General features: G+C 31.7%; 3 protein-coding genes across 3 annotated transcripts; 2 read left to right on the top strand and 1 right to left on the bottom strand.

The window, feature by feature from the left end:
* The first annotated feature begins 197 nt into the window (after positions 1 to 197).
* LOC113861764 (phosphoglycerate mutase-like protein AT74) lies at positions 198 to 1,995 on the top strand. Its single transcript, XM_027494789.1, has 2 exons — positions 198 to 735; positions 1,276 to 1,995. The coding sequence occupies exons 1-2, from the start codon at positions 273 to 275 to the stop codon at positions 1,701 to 1,703; spliced, it is 891 nt and encodes a 296-aa protein (XP_027350590.1). The 5' UTR covers positions 198 to 272; the 3' UTR covers positions 1,704 to 1,995.
* Positions 1,996 to 4,192: 2,197 nt separating this feature from the next.
* On the top strand, positions 4,193 to 8,191 carry LOC113863830. The gene is made up of 2 exons (XM_027497560.1): positions 4,193 to 6,707; positions 7,623 to 8,191. The coding sequence occupies exons 1-2, from the start codon at positions 6,497 to 6,499 to the stop codon at positions 7,928 to 7,930; spliced, it is 519 nt and encodes a 172-aa protein (XP_027353361.1). The 5' UTR covers positions 4,193 to 6,496; the 3' UTR covers positions 7,931 to 8,191.
* Positions 8,192 to 8,422: 231 nt separating this feature from the next.
* Positions 8,423 to 13,991, bottom strand: LOC113863435 (glutathione synthetase, chloroplastic-like). The gene is made up of 12 exons (XM_027497017.1): positions 13,633 to 13,991; positions 13,350 to 13,519; positions 13,163 to 13,238; positions 12,510 to 12,640; positions 12,050 to 12,172; positions 11,886 to 11,966; positions 11,601 to 11,681; positions 11,430 to 11,499; positions 10,414 to 10,535; positions 9,293 to 9,432; positions 8,992 to 9,184; positions 8,423 to 8,905 (listed from the first exon to the last, which is right to left on the bottom strand). Exons 1-12 carry the CDS (start codon positions 13,906 to 13,908, stop codon positions 8,782 to 8,784), a joined length of 1,587 nt encoding a protein of 528 aa, XP_027352818.1. The 5' UTR covers positions 13,909 to 13,991; the 3' UTR covers positions 8,423 to 8,781.
* Between the last annotated feature and the right edge of the window lie 1,360 nt (positions 13,992 to 15,351).

Genomic DNA, 15,351 nt, shown 5'->3' with positions numbered 1-15,351 from the left:
GGTGGTTCCTCAATAGCTGCTCACTCCTATTTGTTTAGTTAATTATTTTTCTTATTAAAAATATAAAAGTATAACAATTATTTTGAATAATTTTACAATTAAACATGACAGTATAAAGGCGATATTAATAATTAAAGGGAGATATTTTTACCCATGTGAATGATATTAAGAGAGAGATAGAGAGAGAGGAGAAATGGGAAAATGACAATCGCTAAAACCTCAGCGAGTAGCAGTTGAGGAAAGCGTGGGTGTGTAGAACTAAAATCAGTTACATGGCAATGGGAAGGCAGAGGGAGAGAGTGAGAGGAGTGTTGCCCAAGAGAATAATACTGGTGCGTCACGGCGAGTCGCAGGGGAATCTGGACACCGCCGCGTACACAACCACCCCCGACCACAAGATCCAGTTGACGGCGGAAGGCATTGCGCAGGCACGCCTTGCCGGGGCACGTATGCGCCACGTCATGGCTCGCGAGGGGTCTCGGAATTGGCGTGTCTACTTCTACGTGTCACCCTACGCGCGCACCCTATCCACGCTCCGGGAGATTGGTCGATCGTTTTCCAAGAAGCGCGTGATTGGCGTGAGGGAGGAGTGCCGCATTCGGGAGCAAGATTTCGGAAATTTTCAGGTGCCGGAGCACATGAACCTCATCAAGGAAACTCGCCAGCGCTTCGGCAGATTCTTCTACCGCTTCCCCGAGGGCGAGTCCGCCGCTGACGTCTTCGATCGCGTTTCGAGTATTTTTTTTTTCTTTTGACTTTATTATTGGGTTCATTTTTAGTACTTATTTCGTAATATAATTTGATTTTATTCAAATACTTCTATTAAATTTGTTAAGTTAATAAAGTAGTTAGTTGATAAAAATCGGTCTTAAAATTTGATTGCTAGAAATGATACAATAAGATGTGAATATTGGGTAATAACAAGATATGATAAGACTTCTTCTGTGCATACCAAAATAGCATTGGATAGATTATGTATATTTTTAATCCAAATCATTTTATAGGATAAATTATATTAGAAGGTAAGATAGAAAAAACAAATAGGATAAAGTTATTATATTTTATTGGCTAAATTAAACATTAAAATTACTATAAGAAAATAAAAGTTATCATGTTCTATCCTCTTGTTAGTAAGTAAAATTATTCCTAATACATTCCAGTATAATTGGAAAAAAAAATATAATTTTTTATATCTTAAAGTGAGAAATAATATAAAACATGGGGAGTAATTATCTATCCATGTGGTGTTAATTTTTGAATGTTGTTTGTTTGCAGGTTTCCTTGAATCTTTGTGGAGGGACATTGACATGAACAGGCTTAATCATGATCCTTCTGATGATCTGAATTTGATAATTGTGTCACATGGGTTGGCATCGCGTGTTTTCCTCATGAAATGGTTCAAGTGGTCTGTTGAACAATTTGAGCTTTTGAACAATTTTGGGAACTGTGAGTTTCGCGTGATACAGTTGGGGAGTGGTGGAGAATACAGCTTGGCAATTCATCACACAGACAAAGAACTGCTTCAATGGGGTCTCTCTCCTGATATGGTAGCTGATCAGAAATGGCGAGCTCATGCCAGCAGGGGTGCATGGAATGATCAATGTTCATGGTACCTTGATGCTTTTTTTGATCATCTTGCCGATTCTGATGATGAAAATGTGGATAAACAAGATGAGAATAATTCTTTGACTGTTCATTCTTAGTGTTGGAATTCATATTTAACATTCACTAGACAATTTTGATCAAAGAAATTTTCATTTCCAAAATAGAAGAGGAAAATTAAGAAAGAAGAGGATGAGGTGATAATAGGTTGTTCCTTGCTAGTTGGCATCTCTACTCACTTATTCATCATCATAAAACTCATCCATTTGTGTGATGCATAATGCATGCATCCTGTATTATACATTATGATAGAATTTAGAAGAGCATGAATATATTTATGTATATTGGACGCACTCAGTCAACGTCGCTTGGTGTGAAAATTTCTTCTGAATTTGTGCTGAATTTTTGTTATTTTTATGTCAAATAAACACGGGAAACTATGGAGAGCATAAAAGGGTGAGTGAAAAATTGAGGTCATGATATCTAGTTGTGAAATTTTCTTACACATTCCGTGCGACACCTCAAAAAGATACCAAATACTTCAGATTTCCTTTTTTTAAAAAATAATCTCTGGATTAGAAAGAAAAAATTTTAATTTTTTTTTTGTTGCGAAACATATTTAAGAAAAACATCTTTTAAGAATAAAAAAATATTTTTTCTAAAAATCAGAAAAGTTAATTTTAAAAGTTTATTTTAAGAAAATTTTGAAAAAACTTTTAAATTAACATGATCTTTAAAACTAAAATAAGTTCAAAAGTAATTTACTTGTAAGAAGATATTAACACCATACAATGTCTGTTTAAAAAATGATTATATTAAATTAATTATATAAATTTATTTTAATTTTAAAAAATATTTATTTAACTCTTAAATAATAATTATTTTTATTTTTATTGTAGAAGAAGAAAAATTAATTATTAAAATGTTAATTGATATCTTAAAAGGAAAAAATTATTTTGATTTGACAAGTACACTCTCGTTCTTACGTATCCCTAAGTGTAATAAGAAACTCAAAGACACGTAGTTCTATTATGAAATTATGAAATTAATTGATTAAAATTAAGTTTAGTAAAAAAGATTTATTTTGAGATTAATTTATAAAATAATATTTAGAATACGAGATAACACGATTATACATGTATCCTACGAGAAATAATACAGAAGCTAAAGAAATATCACACAACTATATTGCAAATCATTAAAAAAAATTATTTGTAAATGAAATATTTAAATTTATATTTTTAAATTATAATTAACGTTGAAAATTTAAGATAACGTAAGTTATATGTTCCTGTTAAGGATACAATGGTCTTCTATGATTTCTTCTTCTATCCTATATCGTGACGTCCTCGCAGATATCTCAAATTCTTCTTTACTTAACATGGGAAGAGTACCTACAAAAGACATTCCGATGATAAAGTAAGTGTCAGTTTATGCAATAAATGATATTTACTATTCAAAAGTCAACTTTTTTACCTATACATCTTATTTTCCTTTTATAGATAATATATTGGGCTAATTAGCTTCATGACTCAATTCTAACTTTAACCCTCTAATTATATAAATAATTAATGATATTTATTTTTAGTCTTTTTAATCATTAAATTAATTAATTTATTTTAACCTGACTATAGAGATATTTGTTCTATATGTCGAAGGGGTATTTGGATTCCTTTTTCTGTCATAATGTCCGTGTAGTATCTTATCCAGTACACTATACATAAATCTCTTATAATTTATTGGGTAATCGAAGGTAATGTAAATTATACATTGATGTTACAAAAAATTTCATAATAAAATTACGTAATAAAATGTTTTGTTATTTAATTTATCTGAATTAGAAATATGACTCAAGAAAATTAAAAAATAAAATAAAATAAAGTTATTTTCATTTAATGAAAGAAATAAATATATTTAATTGATTAAAAGATTAAAACTTTATTTTATAAATTTATATTGCATAGGATCAAAGGTAATGTTGTTATACCTAAGTCTTAATGATTTAAAGCGTATAAAAATATAGATGTTACACAATAACATTATAAATCACTGCATTAATATGATAAAAATATTCTAGATGATGAATTTTAATGAAATAATGAAAAAAATAATCAATTAATTTTTGAAATCAGATAGAATTGTTTTAATATATTGATGATGTATAAAACTCAAGATAATATTTTAGCTATAGAGAAAACATACTTAAACGAAAATCAGGGATAATATTTAAGCTCTAACTTAAAGAGAAAAAAGAAAAAGAAAAAAAGATCATACCAGATGTTTAAACACAAATAGAAATAACATTAAAACTACAACCCAGCAAAAAAGAAGAAGAAAGTCATACAAAAAGAATTTATATTATACAAAGCAGAAGACGATAATCTGTTTGTATTTTTTGATTCTTTTCTTTTCTCTGGTCTTCTTTTTTTGTTTTCTTTTCTCTATTATTTCACTTTTCCTTCTTTCTTTCTATTCTTTATCCCTTTTCTCCTTTGTTTAGATCTTTTAGAGAAACTTACTGTTTCTCTTAAATTTTTTTTCTTGAAAACTTGTTCTCTTTTTCTCAATTTTTTTTTTCTTTTCAACAAAGGAACTACTCTAACTGGATCTCTTACTTGCCTCTTTATACTAGACTATTTAGAATTTTTTATAAAACGTAAAAAATTGTGAATTTTTTTTCTCATGTTTAAAGCTCATTGTGGATGCTAAATATAAATATATGCACATTGTAAAATTTTCATTTCTGAGACTAAACTTATTTTTCAAATTTTTTTTTTATTTTTTATTATAACAGCATTTTATTCTATAAAATCTGAGAGTAACCATGGGAAAGAAAATAGAAAAAAAAATTATATTCACACTTTTAATCTAAAACCTTTGTGGTTTGGTCCAGGGAAACCCATAGGTTAAATAAGATTTAACTCACAGACCCTGTGTGACCCACAAGATTTATTAATTAAAAATCATGAAGTAGCTTCAGCTACAGATGGGTTCGAACATTTCAAATTAAAGGCCTCTGCTCTTCACATGATTTTTGGGCTGAAGAAAATGATGAGCGGTTGTTCTGATCTCACCATTGAATTTATTTCTTAAAGCATATCACTATTAAATTTAAGGTTGTCGACTTGTCGTACACACAAATTAATTAGTTGTTCCGGGGTTGGTATCTTAATTATTATCTTCGTCAAGACTATAAAAGTAAAATGTTTAAAAAATATTATCACATAAAAATTTAAACCAATAAATACTTTTTAATAATTTAAAGTGTTTAATAAAGTAGATTAAATTCTTAATCAGTATTCTATTTGTTAAGATCAAATTAGTTTCCTCAGCTTGTAACTGTTACAAAAGTTAAAATTTTAATTACATCTTTTTTTTTTCAAAAATAATCATATACTATTGTTAAATATTTTCCTGACTAGCACCCAACTTTATATAATAAATTACAATATTTATTTAAAATTTTTAGAGTGAAATATTCTCTTTTAAAGTGTTTCTCCTTTCAACGAACCATGCTTTTTGTTTTGTGGGATTAAGTATCCTGTTTAAATTATTTTTTTCACATATTATTACTTTTAAAAATCCTTTTTTCAAAACTTTTTTCTTATGGTTTTATCGCTTTACTTATTTACACTATTTTTTTCCTTGTCCTTTCAGATTATATCATCAAATCATCACTCAAAAATTAAGATTTTGACAGAGAAAACAAAAGAATAAGAAACATTTAGTGTATGAAAATTTTCGTCCCCTAACTCAGACATTTTATTGAGGATAAAGGTTTCAAGAATTTTTTAAAAAATAATTGTAAAATATATTGAGTTGTTATTAATACGTTGATTTTTTAAAATAATTCTAAATATTTCTTACGAATATGTTGATTTCTCAATAAAAGTTTTATTCTTGTAAAAATGTACAATAGCATTATGATCAATATCCATAATAAAAAGGTTTTACTTCTATTTATTTACACATTAAAACTTCCAAGAATCACTTATGTTCGGGAAATATTTATATTCGGTTCTATTATAAATGAAAAAAATTCTTATATTAATTTATTATAAATTTTTTAAATATCTTTTATACCAAAGGTTATCTTAAAGAAAAAGATAAGCTCATCCAACGTGTAAATTTCGAATAGAGAATAGAATCTTTGTCCATTTCTTTGATTTTTTACTTAAAAGTTATCCATAAATTAAAAAAAAAATCCAAAAATTGCTAATTTTAAAGATTTAATCGAATTTAATTGACTAATTAACATGGTTTTGTCTCTTCGGCAACACCCTGAAAATTTAGCAGTAGCACGTGCAGTGGCGTACCATTGGTCATGTGGTAGCCGTCCGTACGTGAACAAAGAATGAACCAGTTGAGCCGTTCCTGAATCACAGGGCGTATATAGAGTTCTTTAATCATATGATAATGATGCACATTTTGAAAAACTTGAGAGTGAGAGTACCCCAAACAGCACCTTATGAGACCTTACAAATATAACCTACCCCATGTAGTTAAACTTCGAATCCGATGTGAATGCATAACTTCCAATTTGATTTTGATTACAAACCCAATGATTAAAGTGACCTTCTTGATTATCCCAAAGCCACAAGAACTCTTTTCTTTCTCACCCTCACTCTCATAATGCAAATTCTTCCCCACTCTTCTGCAACAATTCCACATTTGCAAACCCCATAAAAACATCATCTTTTCACTTTACCGGGATCTGGGTCTCTTTTATTTTTCCCAAAGACAAAGTAGAGATTGCCTTCCACTCACTTTAAAGAGAGAGAGAGAAACTGTGTAATATATATATCTCTATGACCCCAGATCTTCAAATGGGAGTGTGATTGTTGCTCGAGTCACAATCAAGCATTGTTGAAGTAACTGTTAAGTTGGGTTTGTAATGAGGGTGTGGAGGGCTCATCCACCGGAGCAAAGGCATTGTACTAAGGGTGTTTTGAGGTGGGTTTTGGTTTGGATCAGTGTTTGTTTTCTTGTATTCACCGTTGGACCACCGTCACGTTGGCGGTTGAAAGAGGGTTTATCTACACAATCTTCTTGTCCTCCTTGTGATTGTTATTGCTCTTCAGCGGAATTTCCACTAGATCCTTTGGGTAAGTTTCATTTTTTTCAGTTACTCTGCAAAGTGACAAATTTGGTTTTGAAGTGGAAAAGGGAACAAAATTGCTTGGATGTAGTGATAAAAAAAAATAAAAAAACTTTATGTGCTTTAAATTGAAAACAGTGTTGCATTTATTTGTAGCCTGTGCTCGTAGGCACTACACTGCTTCCGCTAGCCACAATCTGTAGTTGCCACATTTGCAAAAAGTTCCAGAGAAACTGACTTCCGTACTTTGTTATCCTTCTTTTTTGAAAAATAAATTAGTCAGAAAAATTCACTGGCACCGTGTAAAAAATTAGAACAAATGTTTTTATAATAATGTATTTAACCTAGGTTTTCCTATTTCGGTTATTCAATTCGTACATATTAGGCTTAGATTTGGTGATATTGAAATCTTGGGTCTACCTTTGGTCTTAAAACGGGAAGGAGGAAGTTGGGGCATGCAGTTAATAGATGTTAGGTCAACTGCCATACATGGGGATTGCTTTCCAATTCGACATAAAATTGTGGAAAATGTTATTTTATTAAATTTTTGCGTTTGCTACCTTGATAGTTTTATTTATTTGGCTAGTCATTTATTTTTGTTATATGGTCAATATTAGCTTTCACCTTCTTTGATGCATTGGTTTTTTTCTCGATCATGTCCATTTTTGCAGTACTAGTCAATGGCTCAATTACCGGTAAGTTTGTGTCTTTTGCATTTGTGATTGTTGAAACGTTTCTCAATATCAATCCTAGTTTAGTCAGCTGCGTTATGCTTCTTATTGCAAGCGCATTATATTTTGATGCATGAAGCTATCAAGAACTTGAAAGCAGATATCCCTCTGCATTTAGACAACAGACTTTAAAATTTAAGGCAATTGTTAACTACAATGACAAAAAAGACCATTTTTCATTGTCTATGCAGATTGTGGTAAACATGATCCGGTTATGAATGAGGAAATGAATAAGGATCTACTGACAATGCTATCCGAAGAGCTAAGTTTGCAGAAAATTGTGGCCAACGAAACCTTGGAACACACCAAAAGGTTAGTAATGGATGCCAGGAAAACTTTTTCACATTACCAGAAGGAAGCTGAAAAGTGCAATATAGGGATGGAAACTTGTGAAGAAGCAAGGGAAAGGGCAGAGGCAGAGCTCATTGAAGAGCGTAGGCTAACAGCTTTATGGGAAAATCGAGCTCGTGAATATGGGTGGAATGACAGAACACAATAGAGGAGTTGACTAAACTATCATTACATTATTTGTGTTGAGTGTTAACGCTTCATTTTGATTGCCAATACACAGCGGTCTGTTGTGATAATTTTAAACAGGTCAGCTAGGCAATTGATAACAAGTTTAGTGTTTTGCTAATGAGTCGATACTTGTTTTCCTGATACATTTGCCGCATTTTATAAGCAACATAGGTCTCGAACTACAGACACTACATCCATTTTTTAGACAATCTGATTACGAAAGGAGGCACAATTGAAAAACTAATGTGTAAATTGTACATTGATACTAAATTTTTTTTACCATATGATAGTCTCAAACAATGCTGATAAAAAATGGTGCATTACATTCAGTTATGACAGTGGAAGCTTTCCCGAAAAGTCATGACGATTAATATTATAACACGCTGACATTTTGTTTAAATTAATGAATGAATTTCATACTGGGCCCATTGATAGTGAACTCGGGTGGTTTAATCATTCAACATGCAATTCCACCCAACATAGAAACTATATATAAAGGATGATAAAAAAGCATGAAATTTCCTTGGAGCCATATATCTAATAACATAAGCTCTTCTGAAAACTATCAACTCAAATCCATGCTAAAGCTTACAAACTGCCTTGCAATATGAACGAACAGGTTTGAACATTTGACCAGACTTTAAGGAAACATTTACAGGTTATATAAAATATATAACAACTCATGGGAAAAGGCAAAAAAAAAATAAAAATCTTGGCCTCTTTTCTTTCACTTTTTGCAGAGGCAGATAAATAAAAACTGGAGATCTAATATGTAAACTATCACTGGCGTAATGTTTTGAATTGTCTAGATATCCTAAGGTGTTGGTTCCGTCAAGTCAGGTATACACTATCTAACACTGCAAAACCAGCTGCAACACCACCTTCATCGGATGATGATATTTTTGTACGCATCAAATAACCACTTTGTTTGTTCATGATAATCTTATCCTTATTCCTGCAAATTCCAGTCCATGGATATCAAATTTTGTGCAAATATAAATCAAAACGAAACTGCAAAAGATATTTGGCCAAGCAATGTACCTTAAATAACTACCAAATATCCCAAGTTCTGAAATGGCACGATCCTTGTGCCAACAACCATTACGCATCAAAACTGCTGCAGAAGTAGTTGGAAATATCCTCTGCATAAGGATATAAGCTGCATCTTCTTGAGAACCTGCTCTCTGCAATTTTAGGAGTGTTTCCCTCACATCATCACCATAAATATTGTTTCCTGAAAAATAATCATAGCTCGTTAGGAAAGTTTATCTCCCTCTATTATTGTTCGCCCCCAACAAAGTAGGGCAGTAGGTTGAATCAAAGTTTAGGTGGTATGCAAGACCTCCTCCTTCCCTTTGGGGCTTCATGACAAATAACTCTGGCCGTTCAATCACTTTTCTAACAATATTTGACTCATCCAAACTCCACAGCCCTGCAAAGCATTTACGCAGTTTGGCAATATCGTCTTTATCTTCAAGGAACCTGCTTACAGTTTTGACTCAAGGATTTAGGGAAGGGATATCAAAAGCTGAAAAAAATTATGATTAGCCAAAATGTACAAATTAGTATTTAGTCATAGAACTAGTTTCCAAATGTAAAAATGCAAGGGGATTGTTAAGCTTCAGCTTCGGAACAGATTTAGCACATACAACTAGCTCCTAATTTCTTAAGCCAAAATAGATAAACTTGTAATTACTTAAACCAAAATAGAAGGTACGAGTGTATCTTGGAGTAAACATGCATTTTTATCCATCATCCCAAAACCCTAAACATGAAAGCAAAAAAAGAACAAACCTCCTGATGCTGATGATTTCTTGATTTCCTCTGTTACCTTTGATCTCCCAGATCAACATCTAAATTCAAACTCTAGGAATTTATTTATTTTTAATTTACATCTCTATCACTAGCCCATTGAATCTACTACTTCTTCCCCCTGGTCTACTTTTTCATCCAAACATTCTTAAATTAAGACTTGCTCTATAGACAACATGAGTTTCTGATAACAAACTCTTTTCTTACATTTTCATAAAAAACAATTCCAAACCGTCAACTTTCCCCTCAAAAAACTTCAATATGATTTCAAATTTAAAAGTATCTCAATTTTCAATCATTAACCATGCATTCTTGCTACCAATGACCAACAAAGGTTGCAGGCACATTCTCTCAAGGAAGCCACCGGATCAGATAAAAACTTTCTAATTACTCAGGAAGGGAATCCTACCGATCATTCAATCCTAAACCTATCAGTCCTAGAGGGTATAATCATATGATGATCAACCAACTAAGCCAGGCACGGATTGGAAAGCAGATCCTTAAGAATATAATCTTACTTTCCATGACACAACTGTTCATTACACTTTTCTCTTAAACAATGACATAATACCTGTGAATAGATCAACTTCTTTCAATGTAGAAAGGATAAAATAAGCTGGGAAGATATAAAGAATATTTATAAGAAGATACCTCTCAAGAACACCAGGCTTCGCAAGTTCCTGTTGAATCTTTTTGGTGCCAACCAAATGATAGGATATTGAAGGACATTTGATGGCCGAAGATTGTTCAATCAACAGCCTAGCTCTCCATTCCTACATATTGAGCAAGATATACTCAAACCATAAGAACTCAATGTCAAGATAGAAGGCACACTTGTGTATCCAAGATAATGCTCCTAGAGCAGGAAACAATATTATGGTAGAAGACTAGAAGATATTCCATGGAACCAGAACAAAGGAGGTAGAGAAGAAGAAAAGAAAATTATATTATGTTAGTATTAGGGGGAAAAAAAGTGACAAAAATGCATCAGAAGTAAAATGATCCAGAAAGTCTTCACATAGTGATGTCAAGAAGAACCCATGTTATAGTGAGATATCACCAACAAATTTTGGCTAAGAAACTCAACTCCTTTTCGGGCACAATCGACATAATTTTATATTAAAGAATTTAATATTTGTAGGGCCCGAAATCCCAACTACATAGCTGCCAAGTGCAAGCAATCTCACAAAACACAAGAGATTGCACGCAAATTCAACGTTTATATGACCTTATCTCAAAAGTTGGATAAGTTTGTTCCTTTTTCTTAAAAAATGAAACAGCATTCTAAGTAAACTAAGCAAAATCATAAAAAATTATATTTAAGCAGATACGTTTTCCTTTTTTTTTTTTTTGGCAGTGGATGTGCATAACTAGGCTCTACATCTAGGAAGCCTGACTTCACTTGATAGGTGGTCTTCAATTCCTTTTATCATGCAAATCTTGAAAGAAACAGAGTAATCAAATATTAATTGACAATACAGTACCATTACCTAACACTAGCAAGAGGGAAACTTTTTTTTTTTCAGAGGTCATACCAGATTCAATGGCCTAAATTTTGCCAATGCTTAAGAAAAGGGGTTTGAGTCAAAAGAACACAAAACAGATAATTCTACATTGGAAAAGCACAGTTCTTTTGAGCAGTAAAAAACTGAATTCACGTCACTCACTGATTCTGAAGGATAGTCAACAGGTGTATAGCCAGCGCGGAAGTAAGCAACTGCAATTGCTTGTCCATGCCTGCAAGTGCCAAGAAATAATTTCTCTGTACTGTCAGAGACAAAGTAACTAGGCCACAAACCTATGGCAGAGGTCAAATTTTCAAGATAAAAACTACATACACAGAAAGTGTTCCATCTGGTAGAATTTCTCCTTCTTGATCAACTTCTGCCAACGTTTTTCGTATGGTTGTAATATTATGCGTGTTATAACACTAAGGACAACAACATCCCAAATATGTACTGAATAGAAAAAATACAGGCGTTTTCTTTACATAAAAACATGCCTTTATATGCATTGATTGGCATTTAATAGCAGAATTTATACAAATAAAAGAGTCTGTTCATGTCTATGGGAAAAAATGAGTGTTTTTCTTTTTGTATTATGATTAATTATGTAAAGGATATCTATCTCTTAGAACTGAAGAAATAAAATACTGGTCATACATGTTTTGTTCTTCAGCTTGAACCACGAACATAATCACAGCCCTGCATTGATCCATTAGAAAATATAGCATGAACCAGAAGCAGCAGAACTGCAAAAGAAAGAAAAGATTTTTTTCCTAACTGACCTCGGGTTATTATGCTCACTCCAAGCATTAGCCAAGGTCTCTGCAAACTGATTGGCAGCATTGTTGGCAGGAACCCTTTTGGAATCTAGTCCAACCAATTTCCCATGGTGAGAAAGTATGTGTCTGAAAAAAGACCAACTAATCTCAAGATATTTCTTCATAAATTTTTTCCTTAAAACAAAAATATATTACCAACAGAGTTTATATGCGTTATTTCAATCATAGTTATTAATCCCAGATAACAGCACAAAGTGACCAACCCCAAAACCACTATTGTAGAACATTGGATGGTCATTATATAATATAGTTACAGGAGAAAACTTTATACTTCATATATATAAATGGTTATATTTAAATTAAACAAGTGCATAGCTGTTGTCATACAAAGACCACTCAACATTATTAAGAGATTATAATTAGCGATGAAAGCATAATATGTATATTTTGCAGCAACAATTACCTATGAAGTTCAGTCACAAGATTACCAAGACCAGCAAATGAAGAGGAAATAGTGTTCAGTTCGATTTGCAAAAGTGAGTTAGTTTTCCCATCAAGCATATAATCTGAACGATGTAATCCCAATCGTATTTCCTATTAAAATTAAGGCAGGAGCAAATATCAGTAAATCCCTTGACTCACTTCATCAAGACAGGTAAACAAGAAAAGCAAAAGGAGGAAAACTTCAGAGTGAAGGTACTTGTATGTAAGATTCCTGTTTTCTATAAAAAAAATTGTGAAAAACAAAAATTTAGTCATGTGCTATGATAATTCCACTCTATCTCTCACGATGAGAATATGGGATGTGTTTGAAAGATAAAAAATAACTAGGAACTCTCGTAAGCTCTTTTCAGCTTATTTCAATAAACTTCATATATCTTATGAAAATAAGTTAGTTTTAGTCTGTCAACAAGTTTCACGGTCAAATTTATAGTATAAAGCCTAAGAACTTATTGAATAAGCGTTTAATTAAGTTATCATCCAAACACACCCATGAGCACAAAATGAGTTCTTATGAAATAATAATTGAAACAAATAACAAAACCAGAGCATGCATGATGATCCTGTGGTAATACTCATGGCAGTACAAATGTCCTACCAATAACACTCACTCACTTCTTTTTTGTTAATCTCTAGCATCTTGGAATGAATATCTAAAAGTCTAGAGGTGAACTCGTCGGCTTTCTTAGTCCTGCAAGCAGAAACAGAGACACATTACATAAAAAAAAATTGAAGTATTTGTGACATCCATTATTTAATGCATTATATAACAAGATAGAAACGCTTAGAATTAGGAAGTAACCTTGAGAGAGATTCCTGAAGAAAAGTTCCATCCAAGCTAACCCTATCAACGAGTTCATTGAATAAAGGAGCCAAGTCACAGGCGTGTGTCCAGTGCTTTTCAGGAAATGGCGTAGGTAACAAGGAAAGGGGAGCATGCACGAGGCCAACACCAGGAACTGTTCCAGATCTCTGTAACAACAACCACATGCATCATCGTCAACACAAAATTCAACTTATCAACACACGGAGAGAGACACTAATTTCAATATAGAAAAAGAGAGAGAGAGAGAAGAGAGAGTAACGTGAATGGATTTATCGGCAACGAGGAGGCCGTGGAGAGAGCTCCAAACGAGAGCATCGTAAGCGATGGTGTTGAGTAGTTGCTGATCAAGGCGATGATAATCGAAAACGTCTTTTTCGACGTTATTGGAAGAGGCGAGAGTGAGAGGTTGACGTTGAGCCATGGTGAATTTGGGGAAGGGAATGGGAGAGAAGAAAAAACAGAGGGATTGTGAATGGTAACGGCTGCAGAAAGAAGAAGAAGAGGAATATAAAGCAGTGTTAGTATATTGCAACATCCCAAACTACGAAAACCAGCGCCCATTTTGATTTTCGCCTCTTTCAGCCAGCTTTTTATTATTAAATGAAAATTCCTACCAATATTGGATTTTTTATATATATAATATTTAAAAATAATATATACTAAAATATGTGATTTTGAAAGAAATAAAGGAAGGATAGGAATTCAAAATTCGCAATTGGCATTTTTTTAAAATTTTAAAATCTAAAAAATTAAATTATCTTTTTAAAAATATGTGGAAGACTCCACGCCAGAGGAGAGATTGACGTTGACATCGTCCGGAGGAATCTCCACAACAGTGACTGGCTCACAAATCACAAGGGCCCCTTTCTTTATTATTATTATTATTCTGAAAATACTATACTTAAAGAATTTATTCCTTTTCAAAGTCCGAGTCTCCGAGATGCATTGCATGACGCTTAACCAAGTTATTATGCTTTTGTTTAAATCTGAGACTTTGTTTACACTAATTTTGGTTCGTATATAATTTGTATTTATTTTTTTATTTGAATCTTTTAAATGTATCTTTTAAATAATTAAATGGAAAAATTATAATATTTAGAGATATTAGATTAAAAAATGAATGAAAATGATTACTTTGTAACAAAAAAGTATTTATCAGGGATTTATTTAGAAATAGATTCAAAATTGAGACATAAAAAATTAAAAGCAAATTTAAATTAATTTAATTAAAAATTATATAATAATTGATTTATGTAAGTGTTGAAATCTAACCATTATTTTTAAATTAATAATTATATGTTATATTTATTTTCAAACGTGTCATTTTAAAAGTATTAAATAAATTTTAAATTATTTTTTTAGTCATTAAATTTTAAATTCGTTATATTTATGATTGATATAACTTTCCAAGAGAAGGCATTTTCGAAATGGAAATACTTAATGGAACGAATCTGTGTAAGTATGGAAACTACAAAAATATAATGATCGCCGTTGATTTCTGTTAAACATCTCATTTATTATTTTAAAATTTAATATTTCCAATTAAAAATTGACACGTACGTTCATATCTTATTTGTGAAAAGTGATTTTGTTGTTAGAAAATGGACGCAACATTTTTAAAAGCATTGCAGCATCCCTCAAGTGTTCGAATGCGAAGCAAACACTTCCACTTTTTATTTACTATCCAATTATGTATTGAAGTTTGAAAATTTGTCTTTCTTTTCTGTGCTAAAGGATGATGTATTCTTTATTTTTCTGATGCTGTGTGACGATTCTCCGGATACTAATAAAAATCATATAATATTGTACTGTTCTCAAAATCGAATTAAACTGAAATGGGAAAACAGAATAAAAAGAAAATTGAAAACCAATTGAACTGAAATTCGTACAAGTTAAAAATTGCTTAAATAAAACATGTATATTTTTTAATTATTCAAAGAAGTTAATTAATATATACTGATAATCTAAATTTTTAATT

This window comes from Abrus precatorius, unplaced genomic scaffold (genome assembly GCF_003935025.1).
Source record: "Abrus precatorius isolate BTA unplaced genomic scaffold, Abrus_2018 Scaffold3, whole genome shotgun sequence".
Taxonomy (NCBI): Eukaryota; Viridiplantae; Streptophyta; class Magnoliopsida; order Fabales; family Fabaceae; genus Abrus; species Abrus precatorius.
Note: the sequence above shows the minus strand (reverse complement) of the source record. Positions and strands in the feature narration are given on the sequence as shown.

Excerpts from the sequence above, each read along its gene's own strand:
- LOC113861764 (XM_027494789.1), top strand. The coding sequence starts at position 273 with ATGGCAATGGGAAGGCAGAGGGAGAGAGTGAGAGGAGTGTTGCCCAAG. Across the intron at positions 736-1,275 it reads CGTCTTCGATCGCGTTTCGA|GTTTCCTTGAATCTTTGTGG; the intron begins GTATTTTTTTTT and ends GTTTGTTTGCAG.
- LOC113863830 (XM_027497560.1), top strand. The coding sequence starts at position 6,497 with ATGAGGGTGTGGAGGGCTCATCCACCGGAGCAAAGGCATTGTACTAAG. Across the intron at positions 6,708-7,622 it reads ATTTCCACTAGATCCTTTGG|ATTGTGGTAAACATGATCCG; the intron begins GTAAGTTTCATT and ends TTGTCTATGCAG.
- LOC113863435 (XM_027497017.1), bottom strand. The coding sequence starts at position 13,908 with ATGTTGCAATATACTAACACTGCTTTATATTCCTCTTCTTCTTCTTTC. Across the intron at positions 10,536-11,429 it reads TTGACTATCCTTCAGAATCA|GAATGGAGAGCTAGGCTGTT; the intron begins GTGAGTGACGTG and ends CTCAATATGTAG. Across the intron at positions 9,433-10,413 it reads AAGCCTGGTGTTCTTGAGAG|GTTCCTTGAAGATAAAGACG; the intron begins GTATCTTCTTAT and ends AACTGTAAGCAG.